A 17,079-nucleotide genomic window follows, 5' to 3' on the forward strand; every position below is an offset into this window, starting at 1 on the left:
ACCCCCCCCACACACATATATACACAATGCACAATGGGCCCCACCTGGGCCAACTGCTCCAGACACTGCTATTCAGAGTTGAGGGTCCAGCATACAGGAGCCCCTGGGCCTGGTCCTGCTCCATCAGGGCCTCCAGGCTTCCTGGCTCTGCCTCTGGGCTCCTGGGTCCACCTTCTGAATTATTCTTTTTCCACAAAAGGCAGCCTATGTTTGGGGCGCCTGGGTGGTTCCATCAATAAAGCAGCAGATTTGTGATCTCAGCTCAGGTCATCTCTGGGTTGTGAGATCGAGCCCCAGTCAGGCCTCAGGTTTGGCTGTGCACCAAGCGTGGAGTCTGAGATTCTCCCCACCCTGCTCTCACCTCCAAAGGGAGGGAAAAAAAAGGCAGGTGGTGTTTGCAGCCCTGAAGCTTCCTCCCCATGGGTCCTGCCAGTGGAATCCAGAGGGTCCGGGGCCCCTCTCTACTTCCTCCTGACTATCCCTTCAAGTGCAAATGAGCAGTGTTTCTGACAATGGGATTCTCTCCAAAGCTTTCTGAGCCTCCTGTGAAATGTCCTGGCCTTCGTACAGGTCTCCTTGGAAGAAGCCCCTCTGTCTTGAGCTTCCACTGGGGAAGGCCCTAGAGTTTCTGGGAAACCTAGAAAGGGGTCCCGATTTTTTAAGGTCATAATGAGCCAAGACCACAGCTGCGGCTTCATCCCAGCACACACCTTCCTGGCCATCAGGACCCTGGGTCTCAACAAGAGCCCTGCTTGTCCCCAGGTAGGCGGAAGGCACGGGAGACCAGTGAGCACTGCTCCTTTGCCCACAAGCCCTTCCCAGGGCTCCTGCTCTCCTCAGGCCTTTCAGCCGGAGCTCCAACAGGAAGCGGGGGCGCCCAAGGCACCGCCTGGAACACCCGGGCAGCCCATCTAGCCGGTCCTCCTCCAGCCCCACCCTACACGCAACAGTGCTGCTCAACTCCGTCGCCACATGGCCAGGACCATGTTGCTCTAGTTCCTAGTATTTGCACACCTTCCCACCAAGTCCCTGACCCCAGGTCTCCTCAAAGCCACAGAGGCACTGCTGGCACTTTCCTCCTCTAAGTCCTGCCAGCTCCTGCCCAGCTACAAAATCTCTCCCACACATGAACCATTTGCCAGCAGTCTATACACCAAATGCCTACCCCAGGGCCTCTGCACTTGCTGCCTTCTGAGGTGGTTGTTCCTCCCTGAGATCATGTCTGTCCAAAGGCCACCTCATCAGGTATCTCTCAATCAACCTATAAAAAATGACAACTTCCCACTTCCCAGTCCTCCCCAATCCCCCTACCCATCTCTGTTCTTACCCCTTATGCTTACACTGTACTTATAGTCTTCTGTACCCAGCAGAGTGTGAGTGCACACTTTAAAGGGAGCACCCGGTCTCCTGCAGGTCTCCAAGACCTACCAGAACTGTGTCTGACACAACAGTATGGGCTCAACAAAGTGAACAAGGAAGGGCTCCTGCCTTTTTGAAAGACCTTGAACAAAGCTGCCAAAACCCATCCTTTGCATCATGTCTGAGAGACCATCTGTGGGCCAAGTTTCCAGGGTTCACAGGTGTAATTATGGAAGATACACAGTGGTCAAGGTGGCCCTTCGAAACCTAATGCTTACCCTGCTCCAAGGCAGACTGCACAGCCCTGGTCTGTCTCAGGAAACAGGGAAAGCCCTGCCACCCACTTCCGCTGCTGAATGAGTATCAAGCCTAGATCCCCTGGCTTCTACCCTAAGTCTACTGGGCACACGCCACCAAGTATGGCCAGGCTCTGAAGTGACAGGAGATCTGGATGGGACTCTGGCCCAAACCAAGATCTGCCATCAGAGCTCCAAACATAAAATAAGGTCCTCCTCACTGGGCAGAATTCAGTGAGCCAGGGCCAAGCTTCCTTCACCACCGTGCACTGTTCTCCCCAGCGCCACATGGTAAGGTCCTCCAAACACAGGAATTCACTTGGCAGTCAGCCTATTTGGCAACATAATAAATCAGCTAGAGAAGGTTCTTTTCTTTTTATTTTTGCAGTATCATTCCATACAAAAGCAATAGAAACATAACAGTCTTAACAAGAAGTTTACAATTGAATATTTGAACAGAAAATCTGTACACATCATTTACAGCAATTTTACATGGTAAATTAACGGACGGTAAAAAAAATGTTCTTTCTAAACCCCTCCGCTGCCTTAACTCTTGGAGTATTACAGGTAGAAGGCCTACCTACTGCTATTTACAAGTACCAAATTAAGACTGTATAACTTACATAAAATCCCTTAACAGCTTAATTTACTATCTTTGACTATCCAGTGCTCTGTATGAGGGAAAAAAAAAAAAAAAAACAAAACACCCTGACATACTGACAAAAGGCCCCATATTAAATTTCCATAAAGATATTAAATTTACCCAATTATGAGAATACTCAGATACCAGTAAAGAAAGCTGATGCACGACTGGCCCCATGAATGTGTGGCTAACCCCAAACCAGCCATCTGACAAGTAAAAACTTAATGTCTAACATACTGGGGGAAAACCAGTCAAAATCAGCTTGTCAGATTAACTTGGATGGTACACATTAAGCAACTAAGTTTCCAAGACTGCTTCAAGTTCAGTTTTCCTTGGATTTAGTTCCATTTACAATTTAAAACATGCAAAATATACTCACTATACATAAAATTAACGTTTCTTAAGAAAATAAGGCAAGAGTAACAATTCACCATGAGATAATGCAGTAATGAACTAGGAACAGAAACCCTCCAGTTACCAACGCAGGACACATGCTTGGCCGGCCCCCAACCTGCCAGGTGGAGGCAACTCTTGCTCCCAGTAGCCTCCAGGTGGCATCGGTTAGCTCATGGCTGAGAAATCTTTCAAGGGCTCAGTTAAACAAGCTTCCAGATCAAATTCGTCCTCCACTCGGCAGTCCACGTGCCTGACTTTAGTGGGTGTGCCAGAGTACATGTCCTAGAAGACAGGAGCACAGTCAGGGCGAGCTCCCAAGGCACATGGAGCCTGGTGCTGCAGGCACTAAGCACAGGCTATGACCACCGCCTCCCACGCCCACAGCTCTACAGGACCCAGACAGAGCATGGCCAGCGAAGGTCTGTGTGTGCTGGAATGCTACTGAGAGAGAATTCAAATCCATCTCCTAGTTACTTCCACACGGTGGATAGGTCAAATCCCTACCCACCAGCCAACCCAATAGAAACTCACAGACCCTTCACAGCGTCTGAGCCCCAGCCCTTTGACCCTCAGGGGGCTGCATTGGGGACTGGGGGCACCACCACCCGCTCCCTGTGACTTGTGAAGCAGAGTCCCCCCAAACCGCGGAGCATGCGCTTGCCGGACGAGGAGGACCTGGCTGAGCTACTCTAGCACCGAGCAGAGGACAGAGCCCCCGCTGAGCCCATCCTGCACCCCACAACTTGTGGGAATCACGTGACAGAGCATATGTCAAGCGTATGCACTCACTCACAATTCCCAATAACTACACTACCAAAGGGAGCATAGGTGCTAGATCCAAAGCACTGTGTAAAGTGAGCAGCTAAGACAGATGTGCACGCCCATGTGCACCTTCTGTGAACACAAAATACTGCTGAAAGACAGGACAAAACTGAACAGTGGCTCTCAGGCCAGGAGAGAGCAGTGTTTGATTAAGCACTTACTAAAGTGCCTTACTAAAGCGGTTTTGCTTTTTCATTAAAAAAGCTTAATTACGGGGCGCCTGGGGGGCTCAGCTGGTTAAGGCACTGCCTTCAGCTCAGGTCATGATCCCAGAGTCCCAGAATGGAGTCCTGCATCGGGATCCCTGCTCTGTGGGGAGTCTGCTTCTCCCTCTGACCTCCCCTCTCATGTTCTTGCTCTCTCATCAAATAAAATCTTTTTTAAAAAAAGCAAAAGCTTAATTACAAGTTCATACTATCAAAGGTTAAGAGAGTTTATGATTTAGGACATTTAGACCCAGGGAAACCCAATGTTTATACCAACTAAAACCAAAATTTTAAATGAATGTTAAAAATAAAGTTATTTTTAGGGACGCCTGGGTGGCTCAATAGGTTAAGTGTCTGCCTTCCACTCAGGTCATGATCCTGGGGTCCTGGGATCAAATCCCACATGTGGCTCCCCACTCTGTGGGGAGCCTGCTTCTCCCTCTCCCTCTGTAGCCCCCCTCCCCGGCTTGTGCTCTCTCTTGCTCTCTCTCTCTCAAGTACATAAATAAAATCTTTTAAAAAAAAAGTTATTTTTGTAAGGAAGAAATCCGGTTGATACCACTTGAATCATATTTTATAAACTTTTATTTTTTTTTTATTTTTTTTTTTAATATTTTATTTTATTTATTTGACAGAGAGAGATCACAAGTAGGCAGAGAGGCAGAGAGAGAGAGAGAGAGGAGGAAGCAGGCTCCCTGCTGAGCAGAGAGCCCGATGCAGGACTCGATCCCAGGACCCCGAGATCATGACCTGAGCTGAAGGCAGCGGCTTAACCCACTGAGCCACCCAGGCGCCCTAAACTTTTATTTTTAAAGATTTTATTTACTTATTTGACAGACAAAGATCACAAGTAGGCAGAGAAGCAGGCAGAGAGGAGGAAGCAGGCTCCCTGCTGAGCAGAGAGCCTGATGTGGGGCTCGATCCCAGGACCCTGAGGTCATGACCTGAGCCAAAGGCAGAGGGTTAACCCATTGAGCCACCCAGGCACCCCCATATTATAAACTTAACATCCCCAATAATGGGACAACAGGCCATATACTCCCACCATGGTCTTGCCTTAAGTGTTCGCTCTGAATCTGGTTCTGCAAGAAACAATAGAACTTCCAAATGAGGAACTCTGTGCTACAAAACTAGCCTGAAGCCTTCCCAAAAAGCTAATGTAATGGGAGGAAAAAGGGAGGAAGACTATTCTAAGAGGTAAGAAATGGCAATTTAAACAAGTTATCCTTGATCTAACTGTGGATCAAAAAAGAAAAAAAGACTTGTAAAAAGAACATTTTTAGGGCAACCAGGAGGCCTGAACACGGACAGCTGATTAGACAGGAGTACTCTGTCAACATGACATTTCTGGAGCACAATGACATCATGGCTGTGTCCATGTCTACTGGGATGGTTGACGGACCCAGTTACCTGGGTGTGCCTAATACTAAATAAAGGGCTTAGTCCCGAGCTTCTCCTCCCTTCAGCATATCCTGCCATCTCTGAACCATCTCCTCTTGACCCCCAGGGCTCCTACCTCTAATCTTCACCATCCAGCTCCTTGCCCCCTGGGCCTGAGCATCTCCCTCTAACTCCTGATTCTGCAGGTGGGATGTTCAGAATCTGTTTCTTTTTCTTTTTTTTTAAGATTTTATTTATTTATTTGACAGAGATCACAAGTAGGCAGAGAGGCAGTCAGAGAGAGAGGGGGAAACAGGCTCCCTGCTGAGCAGAGCCTGATATGGGGCTCGATCCCAGGACCCTGAGACCATGACCTGAGTTGAAGGCAGAGGCTTAATCCACTGAGCCACCCAGGCACCCCCAGAATCTGTTTCTTGAGCGGGGACAAGAGTTACCCTTGATCCAAACTAAGGATGGACCAGTTGAGATTTTCACAGGTCCCTTTTAGTCCTACATACACATAAATATCCACAAAAATGGAATCATTCCATCACTAAATATCCCACTTTTATTTATCTCCAAAATTTTTCCACATCATTAGTCTACAAAAATAACCCTTTAAGCTCTATGCCTCATGATCTAACTTTGCTATTCCTCTCCTGTGGGACAGTCACACAGAGGGCAAGGTATGCAGATGGGCCAAAAAACTAGAAGGACACATGCCAGGCTTGCCACGGGTGGGACATAGATGGAAGGCAAAAAAAAAAAAAAAGAGAAAGAAAAAGGCAACTATGCACCTTTATTTTACTAGCTTCTCAAGTGTCCAAATACAGTATAGCATGATCCCACAGAAAGCCTAAGTAACTCACAACAAATATTTGCTTTTTCCTAGTTTCAATCTATTTTTTTCACTCAATATGCTAAGTATTTCCATATGCAAATATCAGGGTGGTCTCCTTATAAAGGTAATAAAGGGCTCTTATTATAAACTGCTCCCATATATTTGCTTGTACACATGCAGAAAAGTCTGAAGGAACATGCACCCAACCAGCAGGTTAGATTAGCTAATTCTGTATATTGTTCTTTTTTTTTTTTTTTTAAAGATTTTATTTATTTATTTGACAGACAGAGATCACAAGTAGGCAGAGAGGCAGGCAGAGAGAGAGGAAGCAGGTTCCCCGATGAGCAGAGAGCCCAACGCAGGCTCAATCCCAGAACCCTGGGATCATGACCTGAGCCGGAGGCAGAGGCTTTAACCCACTGGGCCACCTAGGTGCCCCTTGTATATTGTTCTTAATCTTTATAGCTTTATTCCCCCCTCAAAGACATGTAATTTTTAAAAATCGGCAAATGTGGGGGAAACCCTTAGGCCCAAAGCATACCTTTATTTAGAAGTAACTAACAAGGGTGCCTGGGTGGCTCAGTGGGTTAAGGCCTCTGCCTTCAGCTCAGGTCATGATCCCAGGGTCCTGGGATCGAGCTCCACATTGGGCTCTCTGCTCAGCAGGGAGCCTGCTTCCTCCTCTCTCTCTCTGCCTGCCTCTCTGCCACTTGTGATCTCTGTCTGTTAAGTAAATAAATAAAATCTTTAAAAAAAAAAAAAAGAAGTAACTAACAAATAATCTTGCACTAGCAAATCACCACCACAAACCGCATACAGCCTAAAATTCATGTCAGGGACAAGACCTATACAGACACTGGAATCTAGGAAAAAAGGCCTTTCACTTTTAAAATGAAAATGGCAGGACTGAGTAGGTGGATTGAACCAAAAACTTCAATTAAGGCTACTACCTAGGAATGCCATCAAGTCGACATCTCAGTGATGTGAGAAGAGATAAAAGAACCCCTTCATAAACAGCAGAACTGAACTCCATCTTCAATGCCAGTTCATCAAGGGGAAGATGCAGTCAACAACTAACCCAAAACACCATGGTGAGAGACAAAACTAAGAAAAGGCACTTACGAAGTTATCCTGAGAGCTCGTCTGGGACTCGCAGCTGCTTTCCGCAGACTCTGTCTCCATCTCCCCAAGGTCCACAGGATGTCTGCCAAGTGAAAGCAAACAGGTACATCAGCCACCACTTAAAGCAGGAGGTGCTCCCAGCCCGTTCACAAAATATAAGCACGATCAGCACGCTGCCCCGTGCAAACACCGACTGCCAAGTATCTCCTTTGCTCCCAAAGCAATGCGAAGTTTCCGGTGAACTCCCACCTCCCCGCCCTGCACAGGTAGGGTTGGCACAGTGACCACAAGGGGAAACGTCCACCTGGCTCAGAGAATACCACCACCTGCCTATTCTCAACGGTGGTGCGGCTGTTTACACACCCACAAGCATCCTTCTACACAGAAGCATCAATACAGGCTCAATGCGGGGGGAGGTGAATACTGCAATTGCTAATTTTCCAATTTTCTACTCCTAGAGAACAGACAACAGTGTCATAATGGGACAAAAAATCGGTACGATGTTACAACATCTGTGAGGCCAAATCTATAAAGCCATGTTATAACTCATTTCAAAAATGACAGTTTCTAATAAATTTCCCCAGCACAAAGCAGGAACTCAAGTATTTGCTGAATGAATAAACCTGTCTCTGAGGAAGGCAGAGGCCCAGGTCAGGAGGGAGCTGACAATTGGTGCCCAAGGAGGGGTCACATGCAAGACAGTCCTTTCCACCTCCTTATTCAACAGGTGTCCTCACCCTGGGGCAAAAATCCAGCCCAAGACCTTTCCAACTAGGCTTGAGTTGAAAAACAAACAGGGAGGGGCACCTGGGCGCTAAGTCGGTGAAGGGGCTACCTTCAGTTTGAGGCCTGATGCTCAGCAGGGAATCTGTTTCTCCCTTTCCTTCTGCCCCTCCTCCCTCCTCCCTGCTCATGCACTCTCCCCACATCATAAAAATGTTTAAAAAGGTGGGGGAGGGTGTAAAAAGCTTCTTTAATTAAGACCTTTTATTTTCATAGTTCAATAGGTTACTCAAATACCTTTCAGAATGTTTAATTTTAATTCTCGGGGCACCTGAGTGGCTCAGTGGGTTAAAGCCTCTGCCTTCGGCTCAGGTCATGATCTCAGGGTCCTGGGATCGAGCCCCGCATTGGGCTCTCGGCTCAGCAGTGAGCCTGCTTCCCCCTCCCTCTCTGCCTCCCTCTCTGCCTACTTGTGATCTCTCTCTCTCTATCAAATAAATAAATAAAATCTTTTTTAAAATTTTTTAAAAATTATTAAAATTTAAAGAACAAATAAATAACAGCTCTCATATCACTAGGTTTATTGATCTCCATTTTCTCTAGCTATGCAAAGGCAATTAAATCCAGGAAGCAGATTCCTCCCTCCACCACCCTCCCCACATGCAGCACTTGCACATGGGGCAAACACACACAAAGCCAAGGCCGCTGGCTGCTCTGCTCTCAGAACTCCCAGGGGCCCTCCATACCATGATAACCTGCACAGAAACGATCACGTGATTTCAATCACTGCACCAATTGCAGAAACAGAGGACAAGAATGCAACGAAGACATACATTTCTTGTAAATCACATCCTTCTTCAGCTGGAGGATCCCAAAAATGCAAAGCCACTTTCCAGAGTTTGATCTGCTGGTCCCACGATCGTCGACTATACTTCTTGAATTTGTTGGGGGTCTTGGGATGGATGCCAGGCTGTCGGAGGTGTCTACAGGAAAGAGGGAGGTTGTTCTAGAACATACCATTCACCTCTGTACGTCAGCTCTAAGATTAACAAAACTCTTGAGATTAGGGTTATCAAAAATTGTAGATCAACTGAGATCATAAAATGAGTAAAAGTTATGTATGAAAAAGCACTACCCCTTTGACTCTACTCTCCCTTTGCCATCTGTGCTCCAGAAAAGCATATATGACCCCTAGTCCTACCATGAAATGGATACCCTCTCTGAGCTTTCTTTGCAAACCTGTGCATGAGGAGCAGGGTAGGAAGAGCATGCTGCCGGGAAAGAGGGGACAAAGTTCATGTTTTTCTCCAACACCATCTTTACAACCTACAACCTGAACTTTACTCTTCTATCACGCATGTTAACGGCTTTACGCGTCTGAAACCCAGCATTCCTGGGACTCGAACTGTACCATGTTAGTTTCTTATCTTCCTGTCCCTGGGTTTTCAGTCCCCTCCCTTCCTCATCTGTCACATAAGCGCCTCAAAGTGGTTCAGTGGTCCTCAGCGGCCATGAAGTACACCAAGTAAGATTTGCCACAGAAGCAGACCAGAGACTAGACTGCAGTGCCCCACAGTCCCATCAGGACATGCCAGTGACAAGACTACCTGGGGACTTCTTTAATATAGCGGTCGTAGGCGATGGTGTTCTTCCCGTAGTTGATCTGCTTCTGCCTTCTCATCAGGACGCTCTCGTCTGTCTCTAAGTCAGCTGGCACCGTGGACCCCGCCTCCTTGGAGTCAGAACTAAAGATGAGATGGACAAAACGAGCCTCAAGATTAAGACCATTACAGGGGTGCCTGGGTGGCTCAGTGGGTTAAGCCGCTGCCTTCGGCTCAGGTCATGATCTCAGGGTCCTGGGATCGAGTCCCGCATCGGGCTCTCTGCTCCGCAGGGAGCCTGCTTCCCTCTCTCTCTCTCTCTCTGCCTGCCTCTCTGCTTACTTGTGATCTCTGTCTGTCAAATAAATAAATAAAATCTTTAAAAAAAAAAAAAAAGATTAAGACATAAGACAACGCTAAAACAAAACAATGAAAGAACATCTGTCCTCTGGATTCTAAACCACGTTAATCCCAGAACAGTCCAGACTGTCTCCATGGGAATGTAGTACATAACAGGCACAAATTCCAAAGCAGGGAGAAAAGGACTAAGCAGAACAAGCTGCTGGGAAACCAGCATCCCATGTGCAGTTCTTCCCACCAGCAAGTGACAGGCCTATTGAATTAAGGGAAGAAACATTTACATGGCATTTACCTTCCCGATGAGGATTTTCTCTCTCTCCCAAAGTCATTTATGAGTAGTTTTCTTTTATATCTGAGAACAAAATAAACATTACTCTTTTAGAAAGGTATACAAGTTAACACAGTGCTTTTCAGGGAGTCCCCAGAGGTCAGGCATTTCCTTGAGCAGTGTGGTCTGGTAAGTAAATCAGGGTAATGGCACAGTGGTTCCATTTTATTTCAATCTCCCTCAGTCACCTTCTCTCATAAGGTCAGTTATAGACCAAGCTCGTACAAAGAGCTTAGAGCAGCCAGGCTCTGGGAGCAAACAACTTACCTCAATAACCCTGGGCACCACCATATGTAATGGAGAGATTCCCTAAGCCAAAAAAAGCCCCTAACAGCTTCAGGTTAAGTAGTGAGATCCAACTTTTGGGGAAGAAAAAACAAAAACAAAAACAAAAACAAACAAACAAAACCTAAATTGAGATAAACACTTTTTTATTTCTAATACCACAAGTCCTTACATGTATGCCTACTGGGTTCTGCTTGCCTTCTCCCATCTGCGAAAGAGACTGAACATACCCCAGTCTTGTTCCTCATGGATTTCAGGAAGCATTTGATTTCTATCACTGCAACTACCGGAACCCTGCTTTGCCAAGGTACGTCAGCCAAAGGAGTGTAGCTCAATCTAACACTGAAGCCAAGAACCACCTCAAGCTAGAAGTTCGTATGTCTGAAATATGTCATATCTTACTGTCTCCTTTTCCAAAAGTGCCAGGCCCCCCAGTTTGCTGAGACACCAAGTACAGTTTGGAAACCAGGAAGTAACGAACAAGTTTACTTCCTGTGTACCTAAAAAAGCTGATTCTATACCAGCCTGTGAGAACTGAGAAAACATGTCCTCGGTATCACTTTATGTGATTCATTCTCTCAGGGACTCCAGATAAAACAGACTGTCTTGAAGTATGACTAAAACCCATTTTCCAATTTCCAGACAGGTGGTGTGTAGTGCATATTATCCTTCTTGAAGTACAGTGAACTAAATTCTGGTAAAAAAGGCAGACTACCATCAGCAGTAGGTCAAACCACCAGGGTCCTACTAGAGCAGCAGCTTTCCATCAGGAAGGGTGTGATCGGCAAGATGGCCCAAAATAGAGCAGGCCTATTTTGCAAAGTAGAACAATTTTTGGAGACAGGCCTATGAGACAACTGCAGAACAAAGCGGGGTCCACCAAAGGAGGGTCAAAAGAGACAGGGGTCTCCATCAACAAGAGCCACAAATAGTCCCTGGCAAGGGTCAGGAGAGATAGGCTATGTGCAGAAAGCTGTTACGAGACTTGGGAGCAGAACACAGAAACTACAAGAGACCAAATCAAACATCCTAGATTTACAGTTGGGAAAAATGAGATCTACATAAATAAAACAACTAATTCCAAATGCTGGAGCCCATTTCTAACCAGGCATACCGCCCACCCACACACATACATTTTGATACCTAAAAGAAATTCAAGCAGCCCTCTGAGGGGCCCTAACTAACGCGCGTGTGGCCTGGGCCTTTCCTGACATAGCTGTAAGCACCATCAAGCACTGCAGAGGTGGCACAGGCAGGCTGGCCCAACTTCCCTGCTCAGACGACGCATCTTCTCCGAAGATTTAAGGGCCAAGAGACTCAGTTCAATATGCTAGAACTGATTATGAGCCACAGCATTTCAATTCAAAGCTCAATCAGCTGGGTTGGAGGGCATATTTCAAACGAAAGGAAAGACCCAAAAATACCAAACTGTAATCGAGAGAGAAGCAGTGCATTAGGATGCATCGTCTGAACCATAATGAGTTGAGGCAAAGGCTTGGAGTTTGTGAGAATTTGGATATACACAACAATTTTGGGTACAACTGCAAGGGGCTCCTAGGCCCCAAGCCAGGGACCCCTTCCTGTGCTCTCCCACTTCCGAGCTGTTACCTGAACCAGGTGTCAGACAAAAGTGCACTCCCTACCTAAAGAGAGAGCCAGGGGCGCCTGGTGGCTCAGTGGGTTAAAAACTCTGCCTTCGGCTCAGGTCATGATTCCAGGATACTGGGATCAAACCCCGAATTGGGCTCTCTGCTCGGCGGGGAGCCTGCTTCCTCCTCTCTCTCTGCCTGCCTCTCCACCTACTTGTAACCTGTCAAATAAATAAATATAATCTTTAAAAATAATAAATAAATAGGGGCACCTGGGTGGCTCAGTGGGTTAAAGCCCCTGCCTTCGGCTCAGGTCATGATCCCAGGGTTCTGGGATTGACCCCCACAATGGGCTCTCTGCTCTGCGGGGAGCCTGCTTCTCCTCTCTCTCTGCCTGCCTCTCTGCCTGCTTATGATCTCTGTGAAATAAATAAATAAAATCTTAAAAAGAAATAATAAAATAAAGTAAATTAAAAATAAACAAATAGAGAGCCACACAGTTGGCTGGGGTGGCGGAACTCAATGTGGTAGGTTAGAGGCATCATGGTAGGTTAGAGACATCATGGTAGCACCACCTCCCACCTACTGCCACGGTGGAAGGACAGCCACTAAGACAACAATCCTTCAGTGAGCAGATGCATCTGCACCACTCAATTAAGGCACGGCTGGACCCCACCCAAGTTTCCCATCCAGCAGGCCAGGTAAAGTCTGAGAATGGGCTCTTCCAACAAGTGGTCAGGCACTGCTAATGCTGCTGGAATGGGAACCAGCCTCTGAAGAATTATCCTTCTAACACACACCTCAAAACTAACATAGAAGGGACGCCTGGGTGGCTCAGTTGGTTGGACGACTGCCTTCGGCTCAGGTCACGATCCCGGAGTCCCGGGATCGAGTCCCGCATCGGGCTCCCAGCTCCATGGGGAGTCTGCTTCTCCCTCTGACCTTCTCCTCGCTCATGCTCTCTCTCACTGTCTCTCTCTCTCAAATAAACAATAATAAAATCTTTAAAAAAAAAAAAAAACTAACATATAATCAGCAACACCACGGATCACACTTCACAAGGGTCTGGGATGTATACCTTGCAATTTCTTTGTTAACTCTGGTCCTCATTTCATCCTCTTCAACTGCACTTGCCCAGTCTGAACATCTAGAACGGGGCTTCGGGCCTTCAGGAGTGGTAAAACTGCAATACAACGAAAATGCACGTTTGAACCAGGACACCTCTGTTCAGTATCCTTTCAAACAGCACACTAGGAGATGCTCCCATGCTGTCTGCAGAGTGTCGAGGGAATGGGCTCCAGGATACTCTCTGCTCCATCGCTTATTAGCTCACTGAGTTTGGGCAATTCACTTCAAGCCTCTCGGAGGTTTATCTGTTGAACCTGTGGGCACCCATCATCTACCGGTGTTGGCTGGATCATGAGGAAACAGTCCACTGGGGGGAAGGCCACATGAACAAGCCACCTTCAGCACAGGCAAGAACACAACCTGTTCGGGGCACCTGGGTGGCTCAGTGGGTTAAAGCCTCTGCCTTCGGCTCAGGTCGTGATCCCAGGGTCCTGGGATCGAGCCCCACATTGGGCTCTCTGCTCTGTAGGGAGCCTGCTTCCTCCTTTCTCTCTGCCTGCCTCTCTGCCTACCTGTGATCTCTGTCTGTTAAATAAATAAAATCTTTAAAAAAAAAAAAAAAAAAAGAACACAACCTGTTCTTTCATTTACAAAATGAGAAACTATTTTTCAGTATTTTAAAAAGGAACTAGATAACACTTCATACTACGAAAAGTGACCACCACATAAAAGGCACTTAATAAATGGTGCCTACTGTTTACTTTTAAATGTACCTAATTAACTATTCAAAATGTATCACCTAATTAGAATAGCAGGATAGGAATATACATAGGAGTCCCTGCCAAATTAGGACTTAGCGTACTGGAAACAGCACCCCTTAGAGTTGGTTAAGTGTAAACGAGGAGCTCAGTTCAATCCAGAGATCAAGGAAACCTTTCATCAAGGGGCATCTGGGTGGCTAACTGGGTTAAGCCTCTGCCTTGGGCTCAGGTCTTGATCTCAGAGAGCACTGGGCTCTCTGCTCAGTGGAGAACCCCCTTCCCTGGCTCTTTCTGCCTAACTCTCTGCCTACTTGTGATCTCTTCCTCTCTGTCAAATAAATAAATAAAATCTTAAAAGAAAAAAAGAAAAAAAAAAGACCAACTTATGGGGCGACTCGGTGACTCATTGAGCCTCTGCCTTCAGCTCCGGTCATGATATCAGGGTCCTACGATTGAGCCCCACATAGGGCTCTCGCCTCAGCAGGGAGCCTGCCTCCCCCCCAACCCCGCCTTTCTGCCTGCCTGTGATCTGTTAAATAGATAAAATCTTAAAAAAAAAAAAAAAGAAGGAGGGGTGCCTGGGTGGCTCAGTCCATTAAGTGCCTGCCTTTAGCTCAGGTCATGATCCTGGGATCCTGGGATTGAGCCCCACATCAGGCTCCCTGAGCAGTGGGGAGTCTTGCTTGTCCCTCAGCCTCTGCACGCATGCTCTCTCAAATAAAAAATTGTTAAAAAAAAAAAAAAAGAGCAATTTGAAAAAGGCTTAATACCAAGAATTCTGGCAGTCAGAATTGTTGGTATATCTATTATTTGTAGATTAGATGCAAACCGACATTTTTATTTTTCCTCAATTTTCTATTAGCCACCACTGACACAACAAAGATAGACACAACTCCAGGTGCCACTCTAAGAGACCAGATGCATCCTAGCTGCAAACCACATGCCACTGCAGCAACAGATGAATGATCCCTGTGCGCAATTACCATTTCTTTTCTTACAGCTATCTCACCCAGAAAAACTAAGATTTCCAAAACTAAGTTTCCAGAACCTAAAAATGGTTGGCAGGGTCTGAAGTCAATTTAAAGAACCAAAACTTAAAGTGACTCAGTAACTGCATCCAGACACAGAAAGGAACCAGGTGGAAGGGTGTCGACAGCTGGACCTCAGTGTCCGTACTGGTGGACCAAGAGGCTCAGGTCTGGGCCATGACAGACTGCTGAACTCTTAAAAGGCGCTTACAAATGATCATCCACTACATTGCATAGTTTGGTAAAATAGAAAATACCTTTGGTAGAACGAAGGGCACCTTTCTAGATCAAGGGACCGTATTCAACCTATCCTATTCCAGGACAAAAGTACTTTTAGGGGAAAGTGCTCCAATGGAAAACAAAGCCTACCTTGTACCATGAACTACAGGCCCTACTACAGGCACCGCGTGCGCCCCCCAGGCATCACCACAGCGGACAGCGGACAAGCAGCCCCCACAGAGCCAAGAGGAGCCAAGGGCACTCCCGCCGCCGTGTTAGAGGAGTAAGGCCCGGGTGGCTGACTCCCGAGCCAGAGGCCCACCCACGGGGATACAGAGGACTTTGGAGGCAGCGTATAAGGACCTAACGTCTTCTCCTCCGCTAAACGGGAGACGGTCAAGATCAGATCTTGATCCCCACGGGGTTCCATCGCTTGTCTTCACGTCCGGCTGCAGCAGCGTCCAGGCGCCCGCCACATCAGCGTCTCTGCCCGAGCAGCTCTCCCAGCAGCGCGTCTTTAAAAGGCTCCACTCCGCACAGGCCACACTCTGCAGTACCCGGCGCTCTGAGCGTCCACACTGCCCGCTCCAGTCGCCGCCTCCCTCCCCGGCCGGGTCAGCTCTACCCCCACCCTCTCCTTCACAGCAAACGGCTCCGCGGGCAGCAAGGGTGTTCGGAGCCACCCCTGCGCCTTGAGTCTCCCCAGACTCCCGTCCAAACCCAGGGCCCGCCAACGAGTGCAGAACCGCGGGAAGTCCAGTGCCCGCACGTTCCCCCCCCAGTGCCCGCCTCCCGGTCAGCCGCTCCCCACACAAGGTCCGCCCACAGGGCCTGACCCGCCCGCGCCCCAGGAGCTCCCGGCCTCCCCGCTGCCCCCCGGCTCCCAGCGGCCTCTCCGGGGCCCGGAACCACCCGCGGCGAGAGTGCGGCGGGAAGGCTCTGCACGAAGCGCACCTGCCCCGCAGGCCCCCGCCCAGGCTGCGCCACCGCCGGAGCAGGACACACGCGACCCAACCCGCCGGCGGCACGGCCCCCTCCGGCCGGCTGAGCTGGGGCACGGGTACCGCCAGCGCGCGGGACCCCCCCAGCCGGCCGGGACCCCCGGGCGCCCCACGCCCGCGCCGCACTCCGGGCCCACCTGTCCGGGCGGCCCTCGCCCGCCAGCTTCGCGGGGCCCTCGGCGTCGTCGGGCCTTCTGCGCCTCCCGTCGGCTCTGCGCTTCCGCCCGAGGCTCCATCTCGCGGGGGGCGGCGGACTGCAGGCAACACACTGCGTCAAGGGGAGGCCCCGGACGCCCGCCGCGGACCCCCGCCCGGCCGGCCCAGAATGCCCAGGGCGCTCGGCCCGCCTCACCTGCTGCCGCCGTCGCGGCGGCTCCCATAAGCGGAGGGGCTGCGCGGCCGGCAGGCCATTGCAAGCGCGGCGGCGGCGGTGGCGGGGTCCGCGGCAGGGGTCCGAGGATGGAGGCGGAGACCGCAAACTCACCGGCTCCGGCGCTGACAGGTTCTGCGCGCGCCCCGCCCCCAACCGCCTTTATGTGGCGCCGGCCCCGCCCCCAGAGCTCCCGCGCGCGCGCCGCGGCGGGAGAGACCATTGCGCCCAGGCCGGCGGGGGAGCCCCGGCGGCTGCTCGCGCTTCGCAGGCGTCCCGGGCCTGGGCGAGGGAACGCGGGACCGCAGCCCTGACGCCGCCTTCCGGAAGGCGACGGACCGACGCCGTGCGGCCAGACGGGGACAGGCCCGAGGAAACGCTGCCCCACGTCCCAGCTTGGGACGGCCTGGGCTACCAAGCCTCCGCGCAGCGGGCGGGGCGGGGCGAGGGGGGCTTTTGGCGGGAGATTCGGACGCGCGCGCGGCCCAGGCGCTCGGAGTGGCCAGGACCCGGGAGAAGACGCGCCTCTGATTGGCTGGCCCGGCAAGACGGCCTCTGATTGGTCGACCCCACGGGGGCGGCCTCTGGGCAGGCGGGAATCGGGAACCCGGAAGGGGAGGCCGCAGTCTGGGCCGCCAGCCTTCGCCGGTTCTCCCCGCTGCGGGGTGCTCACTTCCGCCG

At 49.6% G+C, this 17,079-nt stretch overlaps 1 protein-coding gene across 3 annotated transcripts; it reads right to left on the reverse strand.

The window, feature by feature from the left end:
* Nucleotides 1-2,015: 2,015 nt before the first annotated feature.
* SLBP (stem-loop binding protein) lies at nucleotides 2,016-16,549 on the reverse strand. 3 transcript variants are annotated; one of them, XM_032333569.1, is made up of 8 exons: nucleotides 16,381-16,549; nucleotides 16,166-16,282; nucleotides 13,030-13,134; nucleotides 10,042-10,101; nucleotides 9,396-9,533; nucleotides 8,622-8,771; nucleotides 7,066-7,147; nucleotides 2,016-2,976 (listed from the first exon to the last, which is right to left on the reverse strand). In XM_032333569.1, exons 1-8 carry the CDS (start codon nucleotides 16,437-16,439, stop codon nucleotides 2,860-2,862), a joined length of 828 nt encoding a protein of 275 aa, XP_032189460.1. In that variant the 5' UTR covers nucleotides 16,440-16,549; the 3' UTR covers nucleotides 2,016-2,859. The 3 variants fall into 3 exon arrangements, with proteins under 3 accessions (XP_032189460.1, XP_032189461.1, XP_032189462.1); XM_032333570.1 differs by lacking the exon at nucleotides 13,030-13,134; XM_032333571.1 differs by lacking the exons at nucleotides 16,166-16,282; nucleotides 16,381-16,549 and adding an exon at nucleotides 15,982-16,003.
* Nucleotides 16,550-17,079: the final 530 nt, after the last annotated feature.

The sequence above is a fragment of the Mustela erminea genome, chromosome 2 (genome assembly GCF_009829155.1).
Source record: "Mustela erminea isolate mMusErm1 chromosome 2, mMusErm1.Pri, whole genome shotgun sequence".
In the NCBI taxonomy this organism is placed as follows: Eukaryota; Metazoa; Chordata; class Mammalia; order Carnivora; family Mustelidae; genus Mustela; species Mustela erminea.

Bases quoted from the DNA above. Each gene is read 5' to 3' on its own strand.
- SLBP (XM_032333569.1), bottom strand. From the start codon at position 16,439: ATGGCCTGCCGGCCGCGCAGCCCCTCCGCTTATGGGAGCCGCCGCGAC. The intron at 10,102-13,029 runs GTATACATCCCA...TTTTGTTCTCAG, and splicing joins GTTAACAAAGAAATTGCAAG to ATATAAAAGAAAACTACTCA. The intron at 9,534-10,041 runs GTAAATGCCATG...TCTCATCTTTAG, and splicing joins AGAAAATCCTCATCGGGAAG to TTCTGACTCCAAGGAGGCGG.